Source organism: Manacus vitellinus, unplaced genomic scaffold, assembly GCF_001715985.3.
Source record: "Manacus vitellinus isolate BGI_N305 unplaced genomic scaffold, ASM171598v3 scaffold_20_pilon, whole genome shotgun sequence".
Classification (NCBI taxonomy): Eukaryota; Metazoa; Chordata; class Aves; order Passeriformes; family Pipridae; genus Manacus; species Manacus vitellinus.
The window spans coordinates 6,866,183-6,893,450 of record NW_021939471.1 but is presented as its reverse complement, the minus strand read 5'-3'; the positions used below and the strand labels follow the sequence as shown (position 1 = coordinate 6,893,450).

The 27,268-nt window shown below is 39.5% G+C and overlaps 1 protein-coding gene across 3 annotated transcripts; it reads left to right on the top strand.

Moving 5' to 3' along the window:
* Positions 1 to 307: 307 nt before the first annotated feature.
* Positions 308 to 20,643, top strand: GTF3C3 (general transcription factor IIIC subunit 3). 3 transcript variants are annotated; one of them, XM_018071927.1, is made up of 19 exons: positions 308 to 433; positions 1,455 to 1,557; positions 3,905 to 4,101; positions 4,530 to 4,653; positions 5,166 to 5,357; positions 5,640 to 5,805; positions 6,722 to 6,869; positions 8,592 to 8,660; positions 9,751 to 9,841; positions 10,893 to 10,996; positions 11,598 to 11,769; positions 12,223 to 12,425; positions 13,028 to 13,129; positions 14,000 to 14,135; positions 14,750 to 14,987; positions 15,357 to 15,547; positions 16,212 to 16,336; positions 18,848 to 19,000; positions 19,898 to 20,643. In XM_018071927.1, exons 1-19 carry the CDS (start codon positions 335 to 337, stop codon positions 20,018 to 20,020), a joined length of 2,736 nt encoding a protein of 911 aa, XP_017927416.1. In that variant the 5' UTR covers positions 308 to 334; the 3' UTR covers positions 20,021 to 20,643. The 3 variants fall into 3 exon arrangements, 2 of the variants coding, with proteins under 2 accessions (XP_017927416.1, XP_017927417.1); XM_018071928.1 differs by having other exon boundaries at positions 8,592 to 8,661; positions 9,755 to 9,841; XR_001920577.1 differs by lacking the exons at positions 14,000 to 14,135; positions 16,212 to 16,336; positions 18,848 to 19,000; positions 19,898 to 20,643 and having other exon boundaries at positions 15,357 to 15,541.
* Positions 20,644 to 27,268: the final 6,625 nt, after the last annotated feature.

Below are 27,268 nucleotides of genomic sequence, written 5' to 3'. Positions count from 1 at the left end.
AACTCCTTCTCCTGTAAAATGGCCCCCCATTTCTGAGGAGATAACCTCACACCTGCACTGAGGTCGGTGACAGAGGACTTGCCCTCACCCCCGGCCCCTCCGAGGCAGCGACCGCAGCAGCGGCACCGCCCGGAGCCTCCCGGGCGGGAGCCCCCGCGGCTCCCGGAGCCCCCGGGATCGGGATCCCCTCGAGATCGGGAGCCCCTTCGGCCTCCCCCGGCACTGGCGCCGGCCGGAACTCCAGTGTGCGGGTGCGGGCTGCAGCGGGCGCCATAGCGGGCGGGACGCGGTGCTCCTTGCACAGCGTTCCCCCGGAGCGGGTCGAGACGGGGCCATGTCGGGCTTCAGCCCGGAGCTGATCGAGTACCTGGAGGGCAAGATCTCCTTCGAGGAGTTCGAGCAGCGCCGGGAGGAGCGCAAGAGCCGCGAGAAGGTTAGTGTGCCCCGCCTGGCCGCCCCACGGCCTGGGCCGCGCCATCCATGGCAGCACCGGGCAGGGCACGGACCGCTGCTCTGTGTGTGTATGGGGGGCTGGCGCGAACTGCTGCCGAGCTCAGGCGGGGATAGTGGCCATGGAGCTGTGAACTCCTGTGCACAAAGTACCGGGCACTAATTGCTGAGGTGCTGGTAGCGCAGCCCTGCGGGTCCTGCCGGGGTGGGTCGGAGCGCCGGCCCTGGCAGAGCTCGGGCAGCACCGTCCGGCCCCGCGGTTAATCGGTGCTGCGGGTCGGAGCACGGAGCAGAAGCAGGTTGGGGTATAAAATGATCCAGTGTACACTGCTACGGCTCCCCCACCATCTTCTGTGGGAAGTCTAAGGCAGAGGTGCAGTTTGGCTCCTCGTGTTTATTGTTTAGCTTTTTGGCTGCAGTAAAAGCAGGGAGGCACAGCTTTGTGTCTAAAAGTAAGCAGACGGTGGTATTAAGAGAAAATCTGTATGATTTATGGGACTGTTGCAATTTACTTTAACTTCTCCATCTTTGTGTCCAAATGTAACTGAATTTCTGTATTTCAAGAGCAAATTCAGGAGAACTCACCTGTGTTATCCTAGGGAAGGACAGGTGTTATCCTACCGGGTTAGCAGGTGCTATTGTGATGTATTTCATTTTGTGTTTAAAAAGGCAGGCTTTTGGAAGGATTTGTCATACACTTCTAACTTTTTTTTTTTTTTTTAATATAGTCAACCATGTCATCTTACCTAATGCCAAATAAACAGTGGACTAATCTCTTCAGTCAAAAGTAATGTGATTACTGATTCATTTAACATCGATAAGAATATAAATATCTTGAAAGCGAGTAGTGCTGGATTTTGTTCACTTAAAAATACAGCACTTATTCCACCTGTTTCGCTAGCAGTGCATGGAAACCCATGGTCTAAATGATAATTGCAAATATTAGGGGAAATAAGAATAGGTTATATGGTAAAGCTGATAACTAATATTGTTGGTGTGTGTAGGATGGTGGAAATGCGTCTGCTGAGGAAAATGATGAAGATGTGGAGGCTCCATCTTCATCCAAAAAAGCATCTGCGAAATCCCAAAGTCAGGATGAAGCTGATGGTATGTGTTAACATAATAATTCTTATTTAAAAAGTCTTTGAAAGCATTTGCTCTTCAGTAACTGACTTTTTATAAAACCTGGCTCCACTTTTCTCCTTCTGGCTTCTTAACTGTATGGTCTCAATTATTTACTCTCTCCAAAGTTACAAATAAATTGAACTTTTTAGCTGATCTCAGGAAGTCTTTTCTGGTTTGTGTTGACTTTTTTTTTTGTGTTCATATCTTTGCTAGTCTTCTGCTGAGATTTGACTTTTTCCAGAGTATTCTGTGTGAGTGTTGCCTTCTTCCATTGTCAACCAAAGTGAAACAAAATAGCTGTAAGGAGGAGTTTATTTATTTCTCTTTCTTTGGGGTTCTTTTCTTTTGCTTAGTTATGCTTTGGAGTGCCAATAATTATTTATCTTCTTATTTTCTGCTGGCTCTTCCTAGCTACAGATTCCCTTGCTGGTTTTCTTTGTGTGGTTTACTGAAATATCTTCTGAGTGTCTTTAGCAGAACAAGCTTAACTTTCTGGGGTTCTTACACAGTGAAAGGACTTGCAGGAAGTGGTAGGTGCAGCACTTCTCACTGCAGTTTGCATCAGTGCTTGTCGATCCCATGCCTCAGGTTCTGGATTTGAGCTTGGGATCCAGAGTGCTGCAGTCTGTTTCAGACACCTTCTCTTCAGAAGCTGTGCTCTGGTTGGGGCACAGTCTTGTGGGATTGCCAAGGCTGTGAGACAGCAGAGTGCAATTTGGATCCCTTTGTGTTGGTTCTTAGCTTCCTCTTGCTATTTTCACTGCAAATTCTCATCGTTCTGTTTAAGTTTGTTTTGTTGGATTTTTTTCTTTTCTTAAATTTAGAAAATAGACCTTAAATTGGCCCACCTAAAAGGTGTGTCAGTGGTACCTCAGTTTTGAAAGTATGGCCAGACCTCATCCTAGAAGCACATAAAATGAACACTGAAGTGTGGTCAGAGCCAGATATCTGTGGTTCCTTATTGACCCCTTCCTTTTACTCATGTCTCTGAAATATTTCCAAGCTGCTCTGCTCTACTCTGTATTCCACCTCTGTATTCCCATGGTTTTTTAATGCACATCATCTTTATCTAAGAAAAAGATATCCTCATAGGTTTGTGTGATAGTGTTACTTCTGCTCTTACTACAGAGAACACAGAAGTGTCAAGAGCAAGGAAACATTGATAATAGTTATCACTATTTAAGGAGTTGGTATTAGAATCAGACCTAAGATATTCAGAAGAATAAAAAATGTTAGATAAAAAAATATTAGGTAAGGTCATTGTTAAGGTCACTTTTGATACCCAGATCTTCAGATGTAATCTGCTGCAATCTTCAGATGATTCCTGCAGCCAAGGATACTGAAATAAAAGGGAAATTAAATTAATAATTGAGGCTTTTTTTCAGATGGAGGGAGGAGGGAGAAAAATCTTGATTTTTAGATGCTTGATATCCAAGTCAGAATAAAAATAATTGAACATATCCAAGTCAGAAAAAAAAAAAAAGAAGAAAAAACCAACCATAAACTCAGGTGTAGTCCCCAGTTCCCTCTTCTGTATAGGCAATACATGATAGATTTGTTTTTCAGTCTCAACTTGATACTGTGATTATTCTTTCATCAAATCTTTAGGTGCCCAGTCCCCCAGTTGAAACGTTTGAACCCTGCATATTTGGATGTTTTGCATGTAGAGCTGTGGTCAGTTATAACCCTGGGCTAACTTAGTAATGAGAAGTTGTAAATAAAAAATGTGAAAATTTAAAAAATTGTATACTTTAAGCATATTTATTTGGGTTATATTGCATCATTTTCTTACTTATTTTAAGAATTCTGTTATTTTTCTAGAGAAATGTGAATAATCTGGATTTTGCATTAACACATGTTAAAAGGTACTTATTGTCATGGATGGAATAGTCACAAGATCTTGTTTTAAATCACTTCTAAAAATTGGTTGCTGCATTTTTGTGTAGTAGAATTATCTGTTCATTTATAGCCTCTTCAGCTGAAAAGCTTTATTCCAGCCAGCCAGCTTGGTGCTTGAAAATTAATATGCTTCTCTTGGATGGATTGAGAAAAATGTTGAATAAACTGTTGCTTCATTCTTTGTGTTCCTCTGTGCTTTCATTTCAAAAATCCAAAAAATGTTAGAGGCTGGGGTATACTGAGCATTGGTAATGAATAATGCAGAGTTTTAAAACCACAGAGGCTCTTAATAGTTTTTCTTCATTTCTGCAGGCAGCATTCTTACAGAATAGCTGCTTCAAGTGGGCTGTTGTTTTCTCTGCACTTGTCCTGATAAGCAGCTTGTACTCTTGATTATATCATAGACCTTTTTTGCTTCTTTCTCAACCAGGAGAAACATCAGATGGTGTCAGTAAATCAGTTCATCGGGTCTTCGCATCCATGATTGGGGAAAATGAAGAGGAGGAGGAAGAGGAAGAGGAAGAAGAAGAAGAAGAAGAAGAGGAACAAACTACTGAGCAGCCGACAGCTGGAGATGTTTTTGTTTTGGAGATGGTACTTAATCGAGAGACCAAGAAAATGATGAAAGCAAGTATTTAAACTTTCATGTACCTTCCCTGTATCTCCTGACCATGCCGCATAAATGGCAGATTTGTGTGATTTTAGCTACTTGCTAAGAAATTTGTCTGGAAGCAGTCCCACATAGGATACCTCTGCTTATGCTGGTTTTTGTTATGCTGTCTTTGTTTTTAAAAAAAATTACTGTAGGTTACTGTTTGAAAACTTTCAAAAATCATGAAACCAGTTTTTCCAGTGTCAGGATTCCAGTGTTTATATTAGGTATCAGAGTTACTCTGTCAGCTATGAAAATTTGAAAATCTTTTGGTCAGTCACTTAATATCACTAGTACTTAAATAACCTGTTATTAGGTTTTTTTAAGCACAAGTGTGACTGATGTCTCCTGAATATGAGCACAGCTTAAACTTCAGCAGAAGTAATATCCCTTTTCCATTTAGGAGAAAAGACCTCGCAGCAAACTGCCTCGTGCCTTGAGGGGTCTGATGGGAGAGGCCAACATCAGGTTTGCTCGAGGAGAGCGTGAGGAGGCCATTCTGATGTGCATGGAAATCATTCGGCAAGGTGTGTCACACTGGGAGAACTGCTGGGCTTCAAGGGTGGGCCGAAATCTCCGTGTGCATGAGGGAATTCAGTGGGGCTTCTCTGAAGATGAAAATAATCACTATAAGGAAAGTCAGTGTATAAGTAGTATGGAATTAAGAATATGTGGTGCATTTCCTTTGTTGTTTTGCTCATGAAAAGAAACTAGCGTCCTAGTTCTGCAGAGGCCTGGGCCTTTGATTAGCTTTACACTTTGCGTTTATTGTCTTTGTAGATGCAAGGGATAAACATCAGCATGACTTAGTGTAGAATAATTCTGTAAATGGTTGTTGTTAGATTTTAGATTCAGTCAGACTATTTAATAATTTACAGGAAAGAATCAGAAACTTGTCTGCAAGTGTTTCCTGAATTTAAACAGACCAGTGTGGATGTTTCATGTAATTCTGATATCTGTTGTTTGCAGAAAGACAAGTTATTTTTTTCCAAGATGGTTTTAAAACAACAGATCTTAGTTATTCTTTGTCTTTTCACAGCTCCTCTTGCTCATGAGCCATTTTCCACTCTTGCCATGATCTATGAAGACCAAGGTGATATGGAGAAGTCACTACAGTTTGAACTGATTGCAGCTCACTTAAATCCTAGTGATACCGAGGAGTGGGTTAGACTGGCAGAAATGTCGCTGGAACAGGACAATATTAAACAGGCTGTTTTTTGCTACACAAAAGGTATTGTGGCAACAGTTTTAATAGTTTTAAAATTAATGCTAGATGCTAATGGCAGTCATTTTGTTTTCTTCTGCTTTCTAGTTTAGTTTGCTTCAGTGTGCTAAGGTTCTGGTGCCTCTGTCCGACTTTGGTAAAAGATTAGTGAATCTGTAATATAGGATGTCCTTTTTTTTACAAAACCCCTGTGCGTGTCCGTTGACATTCATCAGGGAAATGAATGTGAAATCCACTGTTACCTTTTCCTAAACTAGGCTACTGTTATGCTGCTGCTTCTTCCTGTAGCTCTGAAATATGACCCCACCAATGTGCGTTACCTGTGGGAGAGATCCAGCCTGTACGAGCAGCTGGGGGAACACAAGATGGCCATGGACGGCTACCGGCGCATTTTGAACCTCCTCTCTCCCTCTGATGGGGAGCGATTCATGCAGTTGGCCAGAGACATGGCAAAGTGAGTTGGATTAAGAAGTACTGTGATCTGGTTGTCCAGAGTTTCTCAAAAGCTGTTATTAATAAGCTCCACAGCTGATTCAAGCTTAGAAGTGTTGCATTCTCTTAGAGTAAGAGAATAAAATGTGAATACTGAGTACCAGATAAATGCCAATAGCATACAGTTATATACAAATGCAGTACATTTGAATTCGTATAAAAACACTAGAGACCTGGAAACTTATTGCCAGCAGATTTGAATGAAGCAAAGTGTTCAGTCTGAAATACAAACCATCTGCAACAGAATATGGTTTATATGTCGTTTGTGATTTGTTTCTGGAGCAAGTAGAAATATGTCTACTCCCTTTTTCTAATAATGAGAGTTGAGCAAGTCATAGAAGCTTGCCTAAGGCAGAGAAAGCTTGTGGTTAAAGTGTGTAGCTCTCTTACAGTAATTTTTACTGAGTTATATTCTGCTTTGTATCTCAGCTTCCTCATGCATAATGTGTAGAAAGCTATTATTGGCCTATTTCAAAACAGTTTAGGTCTTTTGATCTTCATGGTTGTGAAATGCACCAAAAAATGCAAGGATGTGTGTTATAACAATATTATTGAAGGTTTTTTCTGAAACCAGGTTAATGTGGTACATTATTGATGCCTGGCTCGAGGTGGGAGAGATTGTGATGAAAAGTCCTATAATGTCATAATATACACAGGAGAAAAAAATGGTAATTATTTGAAATATGTAAAAATTGTCAACACTTGTAAGGAAAGGAAAAACAGCCTCTTTCTCACTGTCTTATTTAACTTATTCTTGCTAATGAAAATATTGCCTAATAGGCAAAAATTAAAGAGGTATGAAAATCCTTTTGCTACTGTTCAAAGTGCATATTGTCAGTTATCTCAAATACTTAGTATCTCATCTCTGTGTTTTATAGGAGTTATTATGAAGCCAATGATGTGACCTCTGCTATTGAGATAGTAGAAGAGGCCTTTGCTAAACACCACAGCCTTGTCTCCATGGAAGATGTCAACATTGCAGCTGAACTGTACATTTCTTCCAAGCAGTACGACAAAGCTTTGGCGGTACGGAGAGTTAAATGCATTCGTGTGTCACGTTCAGCACCTCTTGCCAGTCAGAACAGTCAGTTTATGTTCCTGTAGAAGCTTAAATATGGTCATGCTTCTATAATGATAGGGCTGATTGGATACAGATTGCTTGCTACTAGTTCTGTAGTAATTAGCATTTAAGCTAATGGCTTGATTTAATAAGTTGGAGGCTGATAGATTTGTATCTTGCTCGAGGTTTAAAATTTTGGGATCCTTCCTCTGCTTCTCTGTAGTGGCCACAATCTTAATAGCCATAGAAGATCTTCAAGCTAGTTTTGTGTGTAATACCAGTGAAGGGCATTCTCGTAAGTGGAAGATTAAAAGGGTGGTCTGATGATTCAAAGGCAGACTGTTGTGCTTTATCTGACATACTTGTGTTACAACTAATAATTTATGCATTAAGCACCAAACATACATTCCAGAAAGACAATACATCCTGACTCTAAGGCATCAGGAATTGGAGAAGATTGCTTATCTATTTCAAATTTGTTCTAGTGGTTTTTAATCCTCACATTTGAGGCATATTTCCAACTTGATTTGGTCTGGCTTTGGGAGGAAAGACTGTAGTATCAGACATTCCAAGATAGAATGAGGAGACTATTATTTGGAACTTTTTTCTAGGGAACATTCTTATTTGTTCTTATAATTCTTATATTAAATTACCTCGTGTTTTTTTCCTCCTTAAGATTTCGTGTAGCTTACTCTTTGTCAGTGAAAAGCACTATGAACCTGCAAACAATTCCTCTGACCCTTCTTTGTACTTCTTCCCTTTTTAAAAATCAATCAATTTCATGTACACACTATTTAGCTACCAGAGTTATTAATACAGCAGAACTGTAGTTGCAGAACTGTTCCCTGTTTCTTCTTAAAGGTTTTTCTTGATTCTGTTGCTGTGATGGTGCTTCTTGTTCAAGTATAGCTGGACCTGTATTTGAGCTGGTAAACTGAGCCTTTAAAAATAACTATCTCAATACAGTCATCTGGTATGTTCCTCTGAAGGTTGTATAAACTGTCACTCTGCTGACAGTAATGACTTAAATACTTATTTTTCAATTCATGGACAAAATACCAAACTGCATTGAGACTTAGACCAGCAGTCTTTTACACTTCTGCACTTACCCCATTGTCAAGTGAATGTCTTGAATTGTCTGTCTTTGGTTTCTATTTTTTCTAATTCGTTGTTCTGTTGAATTATACTAGTTTTATTGAGTTTTATTTATGTGCATGACCAGGGCTGTTGTAAAATACCTGTATGCAGCTGTAAATTTTATGTAATTATTTATTTTAACTGAAACAAAACCACATGGTTTCCTTGCAATGTGTTAAGCTGAGGAATCCTTGGAGCACTTCGGAAAGATCTGTGGAGAGCTTAGCTGTTTACCTAGAGCTTAGCTTTCTTTTTCAATCTTCTAAAAGGCATTAAAAAAGTCTGTAAAGATTAAACACTTTTCTAGTTGTGATGAACTGTAACTGTTGTATTTGCTAAAGAGCTGCTGATTGGATCATCCATGTAGTTCAAAAACAGTGAACAAAGACATAACGAGATCAAACTCAATTCTAGTCAGCTAACCCCATGTGAAATGAATGCAGCTTTTCTTCTGATAACTTTTGTGATGTCTTAAACAGCTACCATGTAGGCTGGTTACTGCATTTGTCCTTTAAATCTTTAAAATGATCCAAGTTATTTATCTGTTTTAGGTTATTACAGATTTTGCAGGGATTGTACTCGAAAAAAAGGTACTAGAAAAAGGTCCAACTGAGGAGAAGGGTAAGTAGCTAACGAGTGGTTGGTATGGCCCTGCTGTCCTAATATGGCATCTTTCCATACCTTTTCAACTCCTGGGTATATTTTGATGCATGTTGACAGGCTTTTCTCTTTTGAAATTTGTCAGTGCTCTTAATGAATTACATGGCATGACCTCAGCTTTCTGTAAGAAGTTACTCTGGTGTCTAGTTAGCCCTGCAACTCATTAAAGACAAGGACTGCTCTCCAGGCAACTGGAAGCCTCTTGAAGTTCTAAATGTTCCTCTGAGTGTTTACATCAGACCAGTTATTACTGCCATCTAAATAGCTTCTATAAAAAGAAAAAAGATAAGCTTAGTGGCATCTATACTCAAGAATATCAACCTTTGACCTGAGATTAATATTCTCCATAAACTCTACTTCTGTTATTAAACATTTAAATGTTTCAGTGTATGGAAAACTAGGGATATGAGCTTGTAATTTAATAAAGTAGGTTGTCTTTGAGAAACCTGCTTTATGCAAGTCATTGCTTTATTGTGAAAATGTTTGGGCTGTAGAATGAACACAGCATGCCAACTCCATAAGCAGACATGCAGTCATTTTCTATGATTAAACTCTTTGGTTGTTTTAGCAGTCAGGTCCAAACCCAACGGAGGTTTAGAATCCTTCATATGGCTTTTTGCTTTGATTGACCAGGCAAAAGTACACTTGATTTATGAACAACTGTCCTGATGGAGACTTAACAGATAATTCATAAGAAACAAAACTATTATGAGTCTTGGAATTAGATCACAGTCTTTCCAAGTTACCTGGTGTGTGTAACAATTGCTTAAGACAAAGCTTCTAAGCTACCCAAGAGCTTGGTTCTTCACCTTCTGTTGCTTTGGAACTTCTTTAACTTTTTTGATTGCTTCCTGTTCTGCTGTCCTTAAAAAAACCCACAAAAACAAACCAAGAGAAAAAAAACCCAAAACAAACAAACAAAAAACCACAACAAACTAAATCAAAAAACCCAGTCCACTTTTCAGAGTAAACTATCAATTGATTATGGATTTACAAGCAAGTAACTTTTGGCTTAGCTGATGCTACTGGTTAACCTACTAATCTTTTAAAAAAGATCCAGGTGCGATGGTAGAAACTCAGGAAGGCCAAGAGGCAGTGACTGATGACCAAAGTCATCCAGATGCTGAATCCAGTGCTCCAGGTAAGTAATTCATTTTTTTAGTTTTGTACAATTCTGTGAACTGATCATATGCTCAGGAGCCAGCTTGCAGTCTATTGGGAGATTTCTAACAGCACAGAAATAGGGCTTCACCCAGAAAAGGTTTCTTTTGCACTGTCTTCTTTTTTCAGAACTGCCTTCTAACCTAGTCAGCCACCAAAGCCAAAAGCATTCCAGGGCTTGCTTGCTTAGAGAAGAAAATTTTTCATTTTGTAAGAATTTACCAGTAGGTGAATAGTTATTCTTGTGCTGGGTATTACGATGTTCAGAGAACGATGAACTAATCTGCTTGTTGTGATTTGCAGTAATGGGATGTGGATGTAGGAGGTAACAGGGAAACCTTATGTTGGAAATCACAGTTTTCTCAGATTATAGCAATCACTCTTTGGTGTAAGCGTTGTGGTGAAAGAGAACTTAAAGAGGCTAGTTGAGAAGGTGTCATGACTGCATGTGAAGGACATAAGATCATGGAGTTTTACTGTGTGACCTTTAATTTGCCAGCATTGTCATGGATAACTACCTTGCCTTGTGTTTGCATTCTCGTCAGATTGTGTTCCCTCTACATGTTATGTGAAGTTCTTTAGTTAGCAGTGTTTAAGAATGTGTTCAGCCTGATCCCTGGGACACAGGACTTAAATTAGTAAGAACAAATACTTTAATGCAGGGTATTTCCTTCAAAAAACAAGCAGAAGCGGGTACAGGTGCATAAATCGCTAAAGGAAAACTTTATTAAGCAAGTACACCTTAAGTAGGCAAAGGTTCTAAACACATTCCATGGAATCCCACTCTTGAAATCAACAGCACTTGATACTTCACATGGAATTATTGCTATCACAGACAGTAGGGAGAAGTTGTTCTGACTTTGGGGAGAGATATAAAAGAAGGGAAGAGGCCAGGCCTACACAAACATTTGCAAGAGTTTATAAGATTATTTTCTTTAGTGGAACTGAATGTGACCTGGAGGGGATGTGAAGCTTGTGAAGTGCTTGTTAAAGCCTATGAGTTCAGAAAGAAATTCTTTGTCTTGTCACAGCTGTGGAGAAGGTCACCTGCTGCATACCTGAGGGTGTTCCCATAGACATCACGGTCAAGCTGATGGTGTGCTTGGTTCACTTGAACATCCTGGAGCCACTCAGTGTAAGTAGAAACCAACTCAGAAGATGGGGAATGTTCTAAGAAATTACCAAAGCAAGTAATTGTTCCTGTTCTCATATGATGGAGGTTGTTGAGAGAGCTGCAGAGATTCTTTTTGCTTCTCTCCCACTCTCAGAGAGAAACCTGACAGACTCATAATAGCAGAAATACTATCTTTGTCCTTAGAAATTGTGCCTCCAGTGGAAGTATTGCTAAAGCACAGTTAAGTCACAGTCTGTTTGCTGTGAATGGCCCAGGACCACACTGCAAAGTTGTTGAACACTTTTTCACTTTGTTTCACAGCAGTACTAAATCTGAAGACTCTTCTTGCATAAGAACACTCCTCACTGATGAACACTTTAACACACTGGATATATGAAACGTCTAGAATAGAAAAATGTGGGCTTTTCAGGAATTCCAAAATGCAGATCTTTCATTTTTCACTTGAAAAAATATTTAAATAAAGGAAGTGTAGTTCAGAATGGAAATAGAATAAAAATCATAGCATAAAATTGCAAGCTTCCAATAACCATATCTTAAAGAAATGTTCTCATTGGTTATTTGTGCTGTTAGTGTTTTGTGGTTTGTTTTTTTTTTTTTAAAGCCTCTTTTGACCACACTGGTGGAACAAAATCCAGAAGAAATGGGTGACTTGTATTTGGATGTGGCAGAGGCATTTCTGGATGTTGGAGAATACAACTCAGCACTGCCTCTCTTGAGCTCTCTTGTCTGTTCAGAACGATACAACTTGGCTGTTGTCTGGCTTCGGCATGCAGGTAAAGAAAAGTAGGATTGCTGAGCACATGGTACTGAGAGATGATAATACAATGCTGAGCATTTCCAGGGACCTTTATCTAAGATCACAGGAATTTTAGATTCACTGGTTGAATGATAATTGGTATTTGCAGAACTATAGGTGAAGTTTATTATGACAATTCTGTCAGAAAGCATTTTCTTGTTCTTCACAAACACTGAAATTTACCTCAGCTAAAAATACTTCATGTAAGTGAAGCAGCACCTCTTTTACATTCCATCCTGTGTCATCTGATGATGTTTTAAGTAAAACTGTGCATGCATCAGTACATATTTCAGAATATTTTCACTTAATAATACATGTTTTGGATGGTTTTACTAAAAAGGTATTTGAAAAGTATGTTAACTATTTTGCAAACTTTGAAGTCTTTTTTTTCTGCCACTTAAGTGTTTTGTGTTGTTTATGGTATTTCTAGAGTGCTTGAAGGCTTTGGGACACATGGAGCGTGCCGCAGAGAGTTATGCCAAAGTTGTTGATCTTGCTCCATTGCATCTGGATGCAAGAATCTCACTTTCAACACTTCAGCAGCAGCTGGGCCGACCTGAGAAAGCTCTGGAGGCTCTGGAACCAATGTATGATCCAGATACACTGGCTCAGGATGCTAATGCTGCTCAGCAGGTGGGTAAAGTGTTCTGTGCTTTCAGCTGAGGATGTATTACTCTGCCAAACTGTGGTAGTGGTCAGAGATGTCAACTGCATAGGACCAGGGAGGAGACTTATCTCACCATGGTGAACCTTCAGAGCCTTCAGAGCACAGTGAGGGATTTGTTACAGTGTCAGGGACTCATCCTCATGGCTCTTTCTCCCTGACCATTTTATCAGTATTTGTCCTGTCCCACTTGATTACTTTTGTGTGATGCACAAGCTCTTGGCCACTAAGACCCTGTTGTGACACCAGTCACTTTGCATCAAGTTGATCAGCAGTTGCTACATATGAGCTGCATGGTTTGGCCTCTGTTGATTGTAAGCAGGGGTTCTGTATGCCCTCACCAGCAGCACCTCCACCATAGGTAAGAGTCATGCCAAATTTCTCTGAAGTGGAAGAATTTCAGAGTAACTACTGCAAGGTTGTTCAGGGAGAGCTTACCTGCTGCAGCAGATTCTTACAGCTTTCTGGAAGCTTTCACAATACTGTTAATACTGTATTCAGTCAAAATTGTTTGTTTTATAAACTCACTCTCTGTGCAAGAGGTTGAATAATAATGTTTAATATTGTCTAGGAATTAAAACTACTCCTCCATCGTTCAACACTGCTATATTCCCAAGGCAAAATGTATGGTTACATAGACACATTACTCACTATGCTGTCGATGCTGTTGAAGGTAAGCCAGTCTTTCCAGCTACACTGTAAGAAATTAGACAGCTGTTAGTTGGGTCAAGACAAGCAACAAATGAACTCAGGAGGAAAGTTAGTAGTTTTTTATACACAAAGGGTTTCATAATTTTGTTATATAATAATCTTGTAGGGATCCTGCAATATTGGTATTCCTACCTGTAGCATTCAGAACAGAGGATTGTTTGTGTGTATAATTATTGATACAGTGATTTCAACTCCCTGTTCTCAGTGTACATACAACACACTGAATGCTAACGCTGTTTCTTACCTTTTTGGCAGACAGCACAGAGCTTTCTTGAAGTGTTTATACCACTTCTATTTAAACAATGTTCTTCCTAATTTCCCTTTTTTCTTTTTCTTGTGACAAATGACAAAATAAGAATTTGTTTAGCCAGTAAATACAGTGGTGGTTTGTGTTAATTGTTGTTTTGTTTATTTTTAAATAGGGAGTGAAGGAGGGAAATATTTAGACCTCTGTCCATCTGGTCAGTGCCATTACTGTTGTATGACACTGTATGATTGAATAGCTGACAGAAAGGCAGTGTTCTTGTTAGACCTCTGTGCAAATAGTTTTGATTTCAGTATATACAGGGATGCTCCAATCCCAGGAGAAATCTTTTTAAATAATTTAAAGAGTTTGTATCTTTCTCTTGCATAGCCCAGTTGGCACTGGAGCAGGAGACAGTGCAGAGATAATATTCCTCTTGGGAATGTTCTCTCTCGTGTTCTTGCTGTATTGTGGTGTTTCTAAGTCGCAGACTGTTTTGGCATGAGCAAGATGGATTGGCCATAAAGCTGCCTTTGTCACAGGATGTTATAATGTCATCTGAAATGCTGCCCTTAAATTTGTTTCTAGGTAGCAATGAGCAGAGCTCAGGTGTGTTTGATATCTAGTTCCAAATCTGGAGAGAGACACCTCTATCTTATTAAGGTGTCGAGGGATAAAATTTCTGACAATGATGACCAAGAGACAGCAAATTGCGATGCAAAAGGTAACAACTCACAGACTGTTTATTAAAAGCAAAGTGACAAGGTGAACAGCACAGTTCTGAAAAGTGATACAAATGTTACTATTTTGCATGCTAAATCCTATCAGCCAATGTTAACATTGCTTTGTTTCTAGGGCAAAGAAGGCAGCAAAAATGAAGATAATATATCTTAAGGGAACAATCCCCATTCAGACAAAAATAGTAAGATCACAGAATAATTCAGATTGAGAAGGGCCTCTAGAGATCATATGGGCCAACATTCTCCTCAATGCAAATATAATACACACAAATGTAGAATGTACCAGAAATACATTTTAAAAGTGGTGTGATTTTTTTTTGGCTGGCACATTCTTAAGCACTGTTTGGTAAATTAGGAAGAGTAACTTTATTGAATTCATGTAGTATGTTTACAGTTTGAACTGTGTGTATTGTTTGCTATTTGTTCCCACATTTTGGCTTTTTTTGCTGGTGTTTTACAAACTGCACTTAAACTGAGAAAAAGTAAATACTTTGTATAGGCTGTTAATGCTACAATGTCTTTGAAAAGATCAGTTTGATGTAAGAGTTTATCTTTCTTGTTCTAATTTTTCTCAACTTTTTGGCTCCAATATTTTTAGCAATTTTTGCTGTTCTCACAAGTGTTCTGACAAAAGATGACTGGTGGAACCTCCTCCTGAAGGCTATATATTCCCTGTGTGACCTCTCCCGGTACAAGGAGGCAGAGCTACTGGTGGATTCCTCATTGGAATATTACTCATTTTATGATGATAGACAAAAGCGCAAGGAGCTGGAATACTTTGGGCTCTCTGCTGCAATTCTGGACAAGAACTTCAGAAAAGCTTACAACTATATCAGGTGAGCTACTGAGAAGGTAGAGCAGTCTCTTTTGTGGTTGCCTCTGCTGAGGCTGTAGTCATACTGCTGACAGTACTGCTGAGGGAGGCAGGCTGATGCTCTTCAGCATTTGCTTAAACAGATAAGGCTATAGAAACTAAAGAAGCTTTCCAATGGCCTCTGATTCCAAAGAGTACACAGTGCAGTAGTTTGGTTGATTTGGGCAGAGTCATTGGGTCTGTCTTTCATCTTTGCCTTGGTCACCAACCTTTGGGGTGACCCTCTTTGAGGGTCTCTTTGTTATCTTCCCTAAACTGTTGAGGTTTTACTCCAGAGACAGCATTTACTATGTAGCATTTACTGGTTTCTTGAATACTTTTCGTTCTGCAGAATCATGGTAATGGAAAATGTCAATAAACCTCAGCTGTGGAACATCTTCAATCAAGTTACTATGCAGTCTCAGGACGTCCGTCACCATCGCTTTTGTCTCCGCTTGATGCTGAAAAATCCCGATAACCACGCACTGTGTGTCCTCAACGGCCACAATGCCTTTGTCTCTGGCAGTTTCAAGCATGCTCTTGGTAATATCTTTCATGTTCTGATATCAACAAAAATAACAAGCAGAGGTTTATAACAGGAGAAAGAATTATCAAATTGTTTCTTTTCATGGGAAAATTACAGGTTTACAGTGTTAGTCTGGTGCTTTAATTATTTTGTGCCCAAATCAGCGCATTGCTAAAGAGTTTTGCTAATAAAAATTAGTCTGGCACGTTTCAAGTTTAGCACACATTGCAAATATAACTAACTTGCAAAGATAATTGAAGGCTAATGATAATTATAAGAAGGATAGAACCAGCCCGATTTAAACAGCAAATACAGCTGGTTGCACATTTTAAGCAGGCCTTTGAAGTAAACCTACTGCTTTCAGTCAAGCCCTCCAAATGTCACATTTAAGATGTGTGGCCTCCAGAATATAAATTCCAGCAAGGACCATGTTTGTCTTCTGTGTCTGATTGATTTCTGCTTCTGTTTCTACATCACAATCTGCATTTTTCTTCAGAATCCAAGGAGTGCTGAAAATATACAATTTTCTTTCGTGTTTTTTCCTGTGTATTTTGATGTAGGTATATTAAACCATTTCTTTCCTTAGTTTACACTTCTAATTCAAAGATTTTCTTTTTTACCCTTAAATTCTTAAGGAATATTCTTCACAGCAAACATCTTGATTCAGTTATTTGCTTTTAGGACAGTATGTGCAAGCCTTTCGTTCAAACCCAGATGAACCTCTGTACAGTCTTTGTATTGGCTTGACCTTCATCCACATGGCCTCTCAGAAATACGTCCTGAAGAGACATGCTCTTATAGTACAGGTGAGTTAGTGTGATTATTTTTACACTTAGTGTGTCCTGCTTTGTATCTTGCAGACAAGTATGGCTGCAACATACTCTTTTTAAATAACTTTTCATGATTAATGTGGCATTTCAAAAGAGAGAAGTGGCAAAACATGAACGCAGATGAATATACTTTTGAACTATAGTTGCACCCATCTGAATCTCCTCTCCTTATAGGAGACTCACATCTATGTTAGGAGCTGCCAGCTGTTTGTGAAAATACTGCTAATTTCTTGATGGCTGTAATATGGATTTTCTTCGAAATTTTTCTTGCCTTGCCTTGCTCTGAAGAAGTTCTGTAGAATTGAATCTATGCCACATGCTCTTTGTAGACACAGCTCATAAACTGCACTGTTGAAGCAAATTTTACAGACTTAGAAAATGTTTTTTCCCTATTTTCATTTTCCTTTCCCCTTTTAGGTGCCTCTTATAGCTCTCTTTGTAAAGATCATGTGAGCTTCAGTTTAGGCTACCCTCAATTTTTCAACTTCCTTATACACATTTTTCTTTCATCTACCAGAACCAGGTACAAACCACAGACTGAGTATTCCCAAACAGAATCTTGGAAGTAATTTCCTCTACTTTCCACCAACTATTTTCATTAACTTGAAATGCCTTTTAATTCCTGTGGCTGCTGAGCTCAGAGTCAGCACAATATATGATGAGGATCCCGAGCTCTTGTGACTTCTGAAATTCCTGAAAACTGTTTGATTTTGACAAAACCTACAGGTCCTCAGTCACTCTAATACTAAACCAGTTATGACAGTGACCAACTTAAGACATTTCAAACTTACAAAGTTTGGCCTAATTTTAATGTTTTTATCCACTTTTTTTTCTGTAATCAGCCTGCCTTTCTTAGATGGGCTGCTCTGTTCTTATTTTATAATATACTTGAACAACGTCCTATTTATGTTACCCCCAGGCAATACAGTTCCCTGCTCTCTCTCTCTTCTCATTTCTTGCTTACTATACTCGGTATTTTTACATCATTTCTTGTTGCTATTGTAGTTAATTAATAATTCAACCACAGTGACCCACTGGTGACCTAAATTATGATCATTAGCTGCTTGTGTCTGAACTAATTCTGTATGTTGAAGGAGGTAACTTCTCTGATTACCAACACAGTCCCTAGAAAGAAGGTCCTCTATTTACAACAGAATCAGCACGGTCCAAAGTGGTAACAAAACAAAATGCATGGGAGAGGATGAAAAGGTTGTGAGGTTCTGAATTCACCTCATCTACTTGTCCCTTCGAAGTTTCCCCCAGGGCTCCTTCAGTGTCAAAGGAAGCACTGCATTTTAATGTAAAATAATGCTGTCTGCCTCTGTGTTGTGTTTGAGAGGTGGCTCTGGTCTAATGCCACTCATCTTTATGGCATCTTACCAACCCCGAGTCAGGATTGTCGTTGCACACAAATGAATGTAGTCAGTGACATCCTAGCACTGGAATAGGCACGGAGAAACTGTTGGGTCCTGCTCCTCTGAACCACAGTGTGGGAGGAGCGGGTGTTCAGAGTAAGGTTGGCAACAAAATTATGTACTCCTGAGATTCTGCTACTCATATACCTTAAATATATGAGGATATATTTTAATTTTAAACTAAAAGCAAAATAAGAAAGAAATAAGAAACACTTGCAGAGTGCTTTGACTTTAAATATGCTAAAGCATAGCACTGAAATTGCTGGGTATGAGTTTCCTTTCAAATTCTGCTCAAGAGTTGGCAGTAAAACATCTGCTGGCTTTGAGAGAGGACATGAACTCTCACCTGTTGCTTAGGATATATTGATTTTTCATACCCTTATTCAGTCATGTTTATTTTTGGTCGCTTTATAGATACTGCTAATTTCCCTGGTAACTGGTATTGGAGTAAACATTTGCATGGAGGACAAGATCAGGAAAAGAATATGCTTGCATTGCTGAAATCATACTTTGATAATACTTTTCGTGGACTTTAGAATTTTGGGAAATTCTGAAAAGTTGTAGAATTAAACCATTTCTGGATGCTATCCAAGACATAGAGTGAAGGAAGGTTTGGAGTTTTTTTCCTCCATTAAAAAAAGAGGGGAAGGATTATCTTTCAATATCTTTTTTTTTTAAAGAAAAATAAGGTCTTGCTGTAGCCTGTCCTTTGCCTGCATGTTTTCTAAGGTGATCAGCTCTTCCAGTCATGAACCAGTCTTGTGTATATATTATATAAACACATACACACAGATATTTAGCGAGCTAGTTCCATAAGTCACTATGCTAAGTAACTGTGTGTTTAATTTATTAAAAAAGATCTACTCATTGTTATCAGTGCCAGTGAGACTGACAGAGCACAGGTTTTGTGGTATCATCCATCAAGTGTGACTCATCTTTTGCCTTCAACTTGCATGTGGTTTTCTGGGAAACCAAAAGTTTAAATGGATACATTTAAACACCTGTTCCCCACCATATTTTATTGCCATCTTCTTAAAAGGAACATTCACAAATGTGCATAATATGTGTACAGGGCTTCTCCTTCCTTCACCGCTACCTGGACCTGCGTGGTCCGTGTCAAGAGTCTTTCTACAACCTTGGCCGTGGCCTTCACCAGCTGGGATTGCTGCACCTGGCAATCCACTACTACCAAAGAGCACTTGAACTTCCTCCTCTCACCTTAGAGGTACTGTAACTTTGTAAGCTATGTACAGAGAATGAAGTCAGGTAAATGTCAAGAATAGTTAAAATAGATACATGAAGTCTGTGTAGTTGGGTTTCCTTCAATTTGTATTGTGATTCCTTGCCACTGGAAGCCCAAATCTGATTGTCACCATGTAATATATTTAAGCATGTTTTAACTTCAAGGGTTATTGAATTTTGAAGGATTTTCTCATAAGCTAAAGTAGCAGCAAAAAGGGTTGCTAAACAACTTTACCTGAAGTAGCTGACCAGGAAGTTCTATATAATCAGTCATGCTATAGAACAGCACAGTGGAGCAAGATGAACCAGTATTAACAATGCCTAAGTGCATCTGAGCCATGGTTTAGCTCTAATTGATCCGTATTAGATCCTAAGTGACATGTCATAACATTTACAAGTCTAGTCTGAGAGAAAGTTTTTACCTAGCTGTGGCATGAGTAGGTAGAAACATTACAAGTGTATTTAGAAAACAGGCAGAGTTGGTAAAGTAAGACTTGTGGCTGTTAGTCAGCCCTGGGAGTTCAAAGCAGCAGTCTTGTGACCAGGTGAAAGGTACAGGCAGTATTCACATTCTGGTTGGAGAAACAAATACTTTGCATACAAAGAGAAATTAAGATAGTACTTTCCTGGTTTGTGAGCTGGATATCTAACTTACAGCTAATGTTTTGAGTGTGTAATTTTGTAACTCTTTGGTGATCAACAACATGATGTGGAAACTTGTTAAAGAGGGAGGGCACAAGGAATACTTCTTTTGTTTCCGAACAGCTGAAAGCCTATAGAACCACAAATATGTAATTTGATTCCACTGTAATTGCTGCTCATATTTCAAGTATATTATCTTTGTATATGGATAACTTTTTTTTAATCATTATTTTTACAGGGAATAGAAGCTGATCAGACAGACTTGAGAAGAGACACTGCCTTTAACTTGTCACTTATTTACCAGAGCAGTGGCAATACCAGAATGGCTCAGAAAATGCTGTACACCTACGCGGTTGTGTGACGAGGTTTGTGGCGGGTAGAACTGATACCCTTTGTATTGACAATTATGCAGTGCTGGGGAAACTGGTTTTATGTACAGCTTTTCCTGTAGATGGTCAGAGCCCTGGCTCGTGCTGTGGATGGCTTTGTGGACTTCTTCTCCTTCTGACATGTGAACTGTATTTCATCTGTGGATGGGAACTGTCCGTTCTGAGCACAGTGCTGACATGCTCACGTGTGTCTTCTCCTTTGGTGCACTGCTCTCTAATTTGACATTCAGTCTTGTATATAGAATCAAACAATGAAAACTGAGGCCCAGTTACTGGGTTTTTTTTGGGAGGAAGATGTACAATATGCAGTATTAAAACTAATTACCAGTGAGGTTGTTGAAGAAGCCACATTCACTGGTGAGGAAGGTTTTTTAATGTGCAGCATTAAATTACTGTAATATAGGAGCAATGGGCTCATACTAATCCCTAGAGGATGAAGAACTCAGTGTTTCAAGATCTTTAAATTATTCAAAATTTTCTAGGAGTTCATATTCCTAGCAGTTGTTCTATTTGAAAGGGATTTATTTTTGTTTTACTGAAATCAACATGACCTTTGTTCTTCTTCTGAACTTGTTAATAAAAATTCTGATGTTAATGATGTTTACTTATTCTCAGCAAACGTATATCCTACTGAATAGCATATAGCAAAACATACAGCTTGTTATTTCACGTACATTGCAAATGATCTGGGGTTATCCTTCTTTCTGACAGTTGAACAGTAGCATAGAAGGCAGATGCAGTGCTTTATCATAAATTAAAGGAGTATATAGTTATATGTATATACAGAAATGGATATATGTTTTGCCCTATAGCAAAATAAGGCTGAAAAGTATTTCTCAGCTTGGTAGTTTGCTGAGTAGAAAACAAACTGTGCTATTGCCTGCTAGGCACTCTTGTTACTTAAAGTATCTCAGCTACCTGCTGTTTGCTTTCAGCCCACTTTTACACATATTTGTGTTCTGTAATCATTTCACACAACTGCAATCAATGATTAAGAAACAAGTCTTGTGGAATTGCCTGTATTAATGGTGCAGCAGTGACAGATTAGACTAGACAAGGCTTCAGAAAAAGCAAGGGACAAAATAGATGCTGTAGGAATGTGGGCTCCCCAATAAAGAGTATTTTAAATGGGCACAGCCCATGTGAACTGACCTGCTTAAGGAAAAGCAGATCATAGAATAGTTTATCTTGGAAAGGACCTTTAAAGGTCTTTAGCCCAAACCCACTGCAATGAGCAGGGACATCTTCAACTAGGTGAAGTTGCTCAGAGCCCAGTACAGCCTGAACTTGAGTGTGTGAACAAATAGCAAAGCAGGAAAAGCTTGAAATACAGCCATTACAATTTTGGGAAAGCTTTTGTAAATCACTAAGAACAAGAGACTACTTAAATCATTGCCAGCCTCACCTGTCATCATGTTGGAAATCTTCCTCAAGCCTCACTAAAATAATTAGTAACAGTTTTAGTCAAACTGCTGATTGTCTTAAAAACTGAATCAGCTTTACAGAGCAGATAGATGCCAATTGATTTCTTGACAGAACCAGCTTAACTGGGACACACCTAAAGCCATATGGCATAGATCTACTTTTAAGCAGCACAATTTATTAAGCTCAGATGTGTTCAGCTTTACTAGTGTGCTCAGCCACCCCTTGTTCCTTGGAATAGCCATTTGCTTCAAGGGGTGCGAGGCTTTTGTCACCACGAATTCGTCTGGAGTCCTACCATATAAGTTAGGGTTTAGGGCCAAATTTCTGGAGGAGCAGAATGAATTACTTCCAGTGTGTTCTTAGGCTAGGTACCAGAGGTATGCAAGCCTTTTCTCTCTACTAAACTAAACATAATTGTAAATAAGATGTATAAGTCCCACAGAAACAGTAGTGCCATGGATCACCGAGGAGGTGGTGAACAGCTCTGTTGAAGCAGATGGAGGGCAACACCACATGTCCTGCAGCCAGGTTGTGTTGGCACCACATGGAAGAGTAGGCCATGATGAAGGTGAGCTGATCTTTGATGTTGAAAACTTGTCCCTGTTATAGTCATCTTCAGCATATTATGACATAGTCTTCTGCTCTGACTACTGTTTCCCCAGTTTGTTGTTCCATAGTAGGATACGTTGAACAAATTCCACTAATTCTTGTGAAGGTAAGGTAATGTGTGGTGTAACGTCACACCTAATGAATTCCTTCTATGCTTCTAAAATAGCCCAAGGCCTATGTTCTCTCATGACCCAGATATCATCTACTATAATAAGCAGCCAGTCCTGCCAGTTCCTCCCTGCCCCTCACGTCAGCATCCAGCCACAGGCACGTGACTTGGTATTCAGTAATTCACCTGAACCCTCTGCAAACCAGTCTTTGTTTTGATAGCACCTGCCAGGCCTTAGTCTAAAGCTGGTAAAAGAAAAGTGATAAAAGCAAACATGTAGCATATCAACACTATACAGTTTATAGTATAGTTTATAAAAAAGAATAATTGTTTTGTTATAAATAGTAGCTTTATTATCAGCCTAACAATGCAAAGAACTCGAGTCAAGAAGACAAGGTGAGAGGTGAGGTAATTCAAGTGAGAGGTTAGGATTTAAACAAGTATTCTTAGGTGCCCTGTGAGCACCTTTTATCTGCAGGTGGCCTCAGCAATTCACACCTATCTAATTGTCAGATCAGGTAAAGTTCCAGATTCTTCCTGCACCTGGATGCTAGCAGGGAGTCTCCTGACAGTAGGTGATGCTCTCCCTGGGCTGGGAATCACCAGTCAAATGAGCTCATTTCCTGCACAGCTCACGTGAGCCTCTCCAGTGCTGAGCTGTAGGCCTGTCTTTGCCCTGTGTGTCCAGGGAGATGTGACTGGGAAGCTCCTCTTGCTTTTTCTCCTGGGAGAAGATGCAGCGTTCCATGAAACTGATGACTCTTTGGGGAATCTTTGTCATTACTAAAGAAGAGATTGAAGTTTTGGCAGTTTAATACCGACATCTCTAAAGAGCTAATTACATGGCTGTACCAGAACTAATTATGGAGAAGGCTGACGAACCTACACAAAGAAGGTAAGCACAGCTTTTGGAAGGGTATCTCTAAAGAGCATGGACAAGGGGAAGGTAAACCACTGAAAGGGGAGTAAATACAGAGGAAAATAGGCCAGCTGTTGGCTTTCAGATGAGTATTTGGTTAATGAACAGCAACCAAGCATGAACTATGTACAATACACTTTTTCTAAGAACAGAAACAGTGCCTTGAAGCTATCTTGTACCTGTAGTACTCTGTACTGCTTCAGTATGTCCTTTGGCAAGAGGCAGAAACAAACTAAACCAGAAGAGGGAGTCTGTTCTCCCTCCCTGTATAAGGAACTACAAAAGGAAGTCTAGAAAACTGAAATCCTAACTGATAAGCTACCGAGTACCTCCCTGCTGTATTTTCTTCGCTTCCCCATTTGAAATGAATGTTTTTACTTTCTTTACCTCCTTTTTTGGAGCTGCTCTCCTCAGGGCTCTTTTGCTGGGGGTTTTTCACAACTTGTAGCTGCTGGCTGTCAAACTGAGATGTGACCCACTGGTGACTTGCTGCTTCTAGGCCAGTTGTGATCTAGACAGGGCAGTGTAATTAGAACTGCAGAGACAACAGTGATTGCACACTGTGTTCCAGTGTTTGAGTTCTGTACAAGAGGGATGAGAACAGCAGACCCTTCACATCTTTCTCCTGTACACAGGGGTAGGAGCTCTCTGTGATGCCCTCCTGCATTGCTGTGAAGAGGAGTTGCCCCTCTCTTACAGGGATAGCGAAGTCAACATGGGTCTCTAACACAGGATAAAATACAGAGGCATTGGGAAGAAGGTGGATAAATATGGGTGCTGAGTGCCACAAACTCCTGAGAAAGGTGAGGGAAGACTAATTTTGCCTGATGAATGCTGTAGAAATACTCTCTTGCTATTTAGGGTCTCTTTCTAATCATAGAACAATACTTGGACTGGGAACATGTAAGACCTGAGGCTGGGGAACCTTTATTACTTTTTTGTTTCATTTACTTTATGCTGGTTAATACCTTATAAACACTGAAACCCCTAGATTTTCACACCAAAATACTACAGTAATACACACACACTATAATAATTTGGATATTGTGGAACAGTAGTGCAAGAATGAGGTGATGCAAAGACAAATGATTCTCAGGGAGAGGGGTGGGGTGGGTGGTTTTGCATGATGTCACGTACAATGACACAAGAGCAGCTCAGGTGGGCAGTTTACTTGGCCACAACACTTTTGTTTGGTTGGTTAACACAGATGTCCTGAGCCTGATAAAACAATAGGCTGTGGGGGACAAAAGCTCTTTTTACCAACCCCACTAAATTGAAGTGATTTACAGAAAAGATGAAACCTTTTTTAAAGTATAATAAATGCCGATTAGTTGAAAAGGTCACGTATGCACCTGACTGTTCACCAGAGGGTTATAGCTGGGATTGAAAGGGTTACTTGGTGCATATGCTGAATTTATATCTTGTGACTTTCAATGAATTACTGTGTTAATGCTAACCACTAGCATTAGTCTCATCAGTCTCACCTGTTCTGACTCTGTGCTGGCTTCCTCTAGTTTCTAGTTTGACTCTCTCTACCTAGAAACAGGGAAAAAAAATTTATTTACAATTTTTTCGTAACACAAATGAAAAATTTCAATATAACAGAAAGACTCTTCCATCTTTATTGTAAATAGCTTAGAATTCTCTCCTTTATAAAAAAATCCTGTCTCTCTGTAAAATCAGATATATATAGTGAATTTATGTTGTCACTCAGGCTTTCTGGAGCAGACACATTAAGATTTATAGGAATATCTTTTGACTGAGTTCATAAAGTCTTTTTACTACCTCTCTACAACACCATAGGTTTTGCCAAAAACACTTCCATGGGTATCTCACCACCTTTTCATGCTGTGCTTGCTTTACCTGGGATTCATTTTCCAGCTGCTGCCTTTGCCTTCTCTCCATTTCCAGCTGGGTCTGTAGCTGCCTATTATGCACTTGCACCTCACATTGCATCTTGTTCTGCACACTTTTCAGCTCTGACACAAATTTCTGGATATCTGATGACTGAAGACAATACAGGAGTGAAATTCCAGTAACATTTTAACGGATCAATCTCTCTAGGAAAATGGTCAAGAAAACTCACTTGTTCTGCCCTTCTGATAGTCTTTTATTGCCTCCATCTTTCTCAGTTCAGATTTTGTCTCCTGGAAATTGTTGAGAGAAACAAAACTGGAATTTTTCAGGCTCACTGGCTGTTACATGGGAACTACAGATGACTGCACATGGAGTGTAGTATAACGGGAGGGAGGGACAACAGGGGAAGCCACACAATTACTGTCCACCTATTCAGCTTCTGTTGAGAATTTCAGCAAGGAGTTCTTAAGTAGGATATCTGTCTTTACTGAAAAATGTGAGTACCTTTACCCTCTCTGCATTAGCTTTATAGGCCAGGCATTGTCTGACTTGAGCTCTTTGGCTTTTCAGCTTTTCTTTGTAACTGATCAAAGACTTGTGCAGCTCTTCTACTTTCTGCTGCAGCACCCTGTTAGCAAAAGAAACTTCAGCCAGTTTGGAGGAGGATTCTTCAAGGGATTTCTTTACCCAAGGGGAAAAACTGAGTTCACATTAACTGTAAGAATTAGTTCATCCTATACAGCAAGTAGTAAGCAGCACACACAGCTGATCTACTGTATCTGAAGTAGGCTACAGCACCTGGTGTTTAGACTTTTCTTTAATCCCCTTCTAACAAAGGTAAAAAAGTGAATGCTGAGATCTGAGTAATACTAAGGTTATGCTGAGCTTTATGATCCAGTCCCCAAGAAACAAAACAGACTTTCAAACTAGGATTTTATCCCTGGAGACTGCTGTACAACTTGATTATCCTTTTGAAGTCACTGGAAGGACTGATATCAATGTCTAAATCTTAGCTACAAGGAGGTCTATAGTGTTGGGGAATACAGAGTGGTACTTGGAAAAGTGAAGAGAGCACAAATATCAGTATTCCTGGTCACTAAAAAGTCTGTCCACTACATGACTAAGTTCTGTTTGTTGTATATAAGTGATGGACAACTCCATGATGAACAGAAAAAAGACAAATATTTGTCATGAGCTGCTCTTGTTCTGTTGGAAAAGTGTAAAGCAGACCTCTTTGGAAATCGCTCACTGAAATCTTTTAATTATATCCCTTCTCACCACAGCAGATTCTTGACAGGCAGCTTTCCTGGAAGCCTCTTGATCAATTTGAATCTGCTTCTTCAAATACTCTTAAGTGTTCAGAATATACCTTTTCCTCAGTCTTGCTTTTTCCATTAACTGTTCCCTTTAAAGAGAAGAACCAAATTCAGTTACATTTCTGTTCAACATGCTTTATTTTTTAAGCACAAGAATATGAAAGATAATTCTATTTTAAATACTTTTGTCTTGGATATACTCTCTGCCTCACTACTGTTTAAAGATTGGAATGTGTTTTCTAATATTTCATATTCCATTTATTTAAAAGGCAGTTCAAAATAGTTACATTTTGGAAAAATCACTTTGGGACAACTTAGTTTCCTTCAGGAAATTAAATAGCTAAGCCTGCTTAGGCAGGAGATTCAGACCACACCTACACTTAAGTTTGAGGTTTTACTTTCTAGTGTTCAGTTTTGGGTGGAGAATTTAAACAACTATCCTGTGTCTCCTTGCTCTAGCTGCTGCAGGCCACTTCACAGTAGAAGTGGTATTTGCTATCCTCAGGAAAAAGCTGTTTGTAACAGTACTGTAATGACCCTGGGTAAGCAGTTTGTAGGGGTAGTTTGCTTTCAGAAGAATTTGTAGCGGGAAAGTTAGAAATCCTTGTTTTTGCTTAGGTAGCCTGCAAAGTGCCTTCTCAAGGGGGTTACATGTTTTTTTTCCCCTTCTGCAGTCCAGAGGGGGCTGCAGAGAGAGCTGTATTACTCTCTCTCTCTTTCCTATGCCAGAGAGAAATAGCCCTAACAGACATGTACAGAGGCCTTGGAAAGGCAGGGGAGAAACAGGAAAAAGAGGCCCTGAGAGGGCCAGAACTTGCCTTTTTCTCTGTGGCCTGGTGTGTAAACCGCTCAGTTTGGTATTTTGTAAGTTTCTTGTGTTCTGGCCTTCTAAATCAACTTTTTCAGTTCTTTCCCCTGTCTTACCATTTCTGGGGATACCTGCATATCTTACTTTACGCAGTTCGTTGCTACAGCAGAGTAGATG

Coding starts and splice junctions, on each gene's coding strand:
- GTF3C3 (XM_018071927.1), top strand. CDS start 335: ATGTCGGGCTTCAGCCCGGAGCTGATCGAGTACCTGGAGGGCAAGATC. Junction 5,806..6,721: donor TTGGCCAGAGACATGGCAAA/GTGAGTTGGATT, acceptor TGTGTTTTATAG/GAGTTATTATGAAGCCAATG. Junction 19,001..19,897: donor TTCCTCCTCTCACCTTAGAG/GTACTGTAACTT, acceptor TTATTTTTACAG/GGAATAGAAGCTGATCAGAC.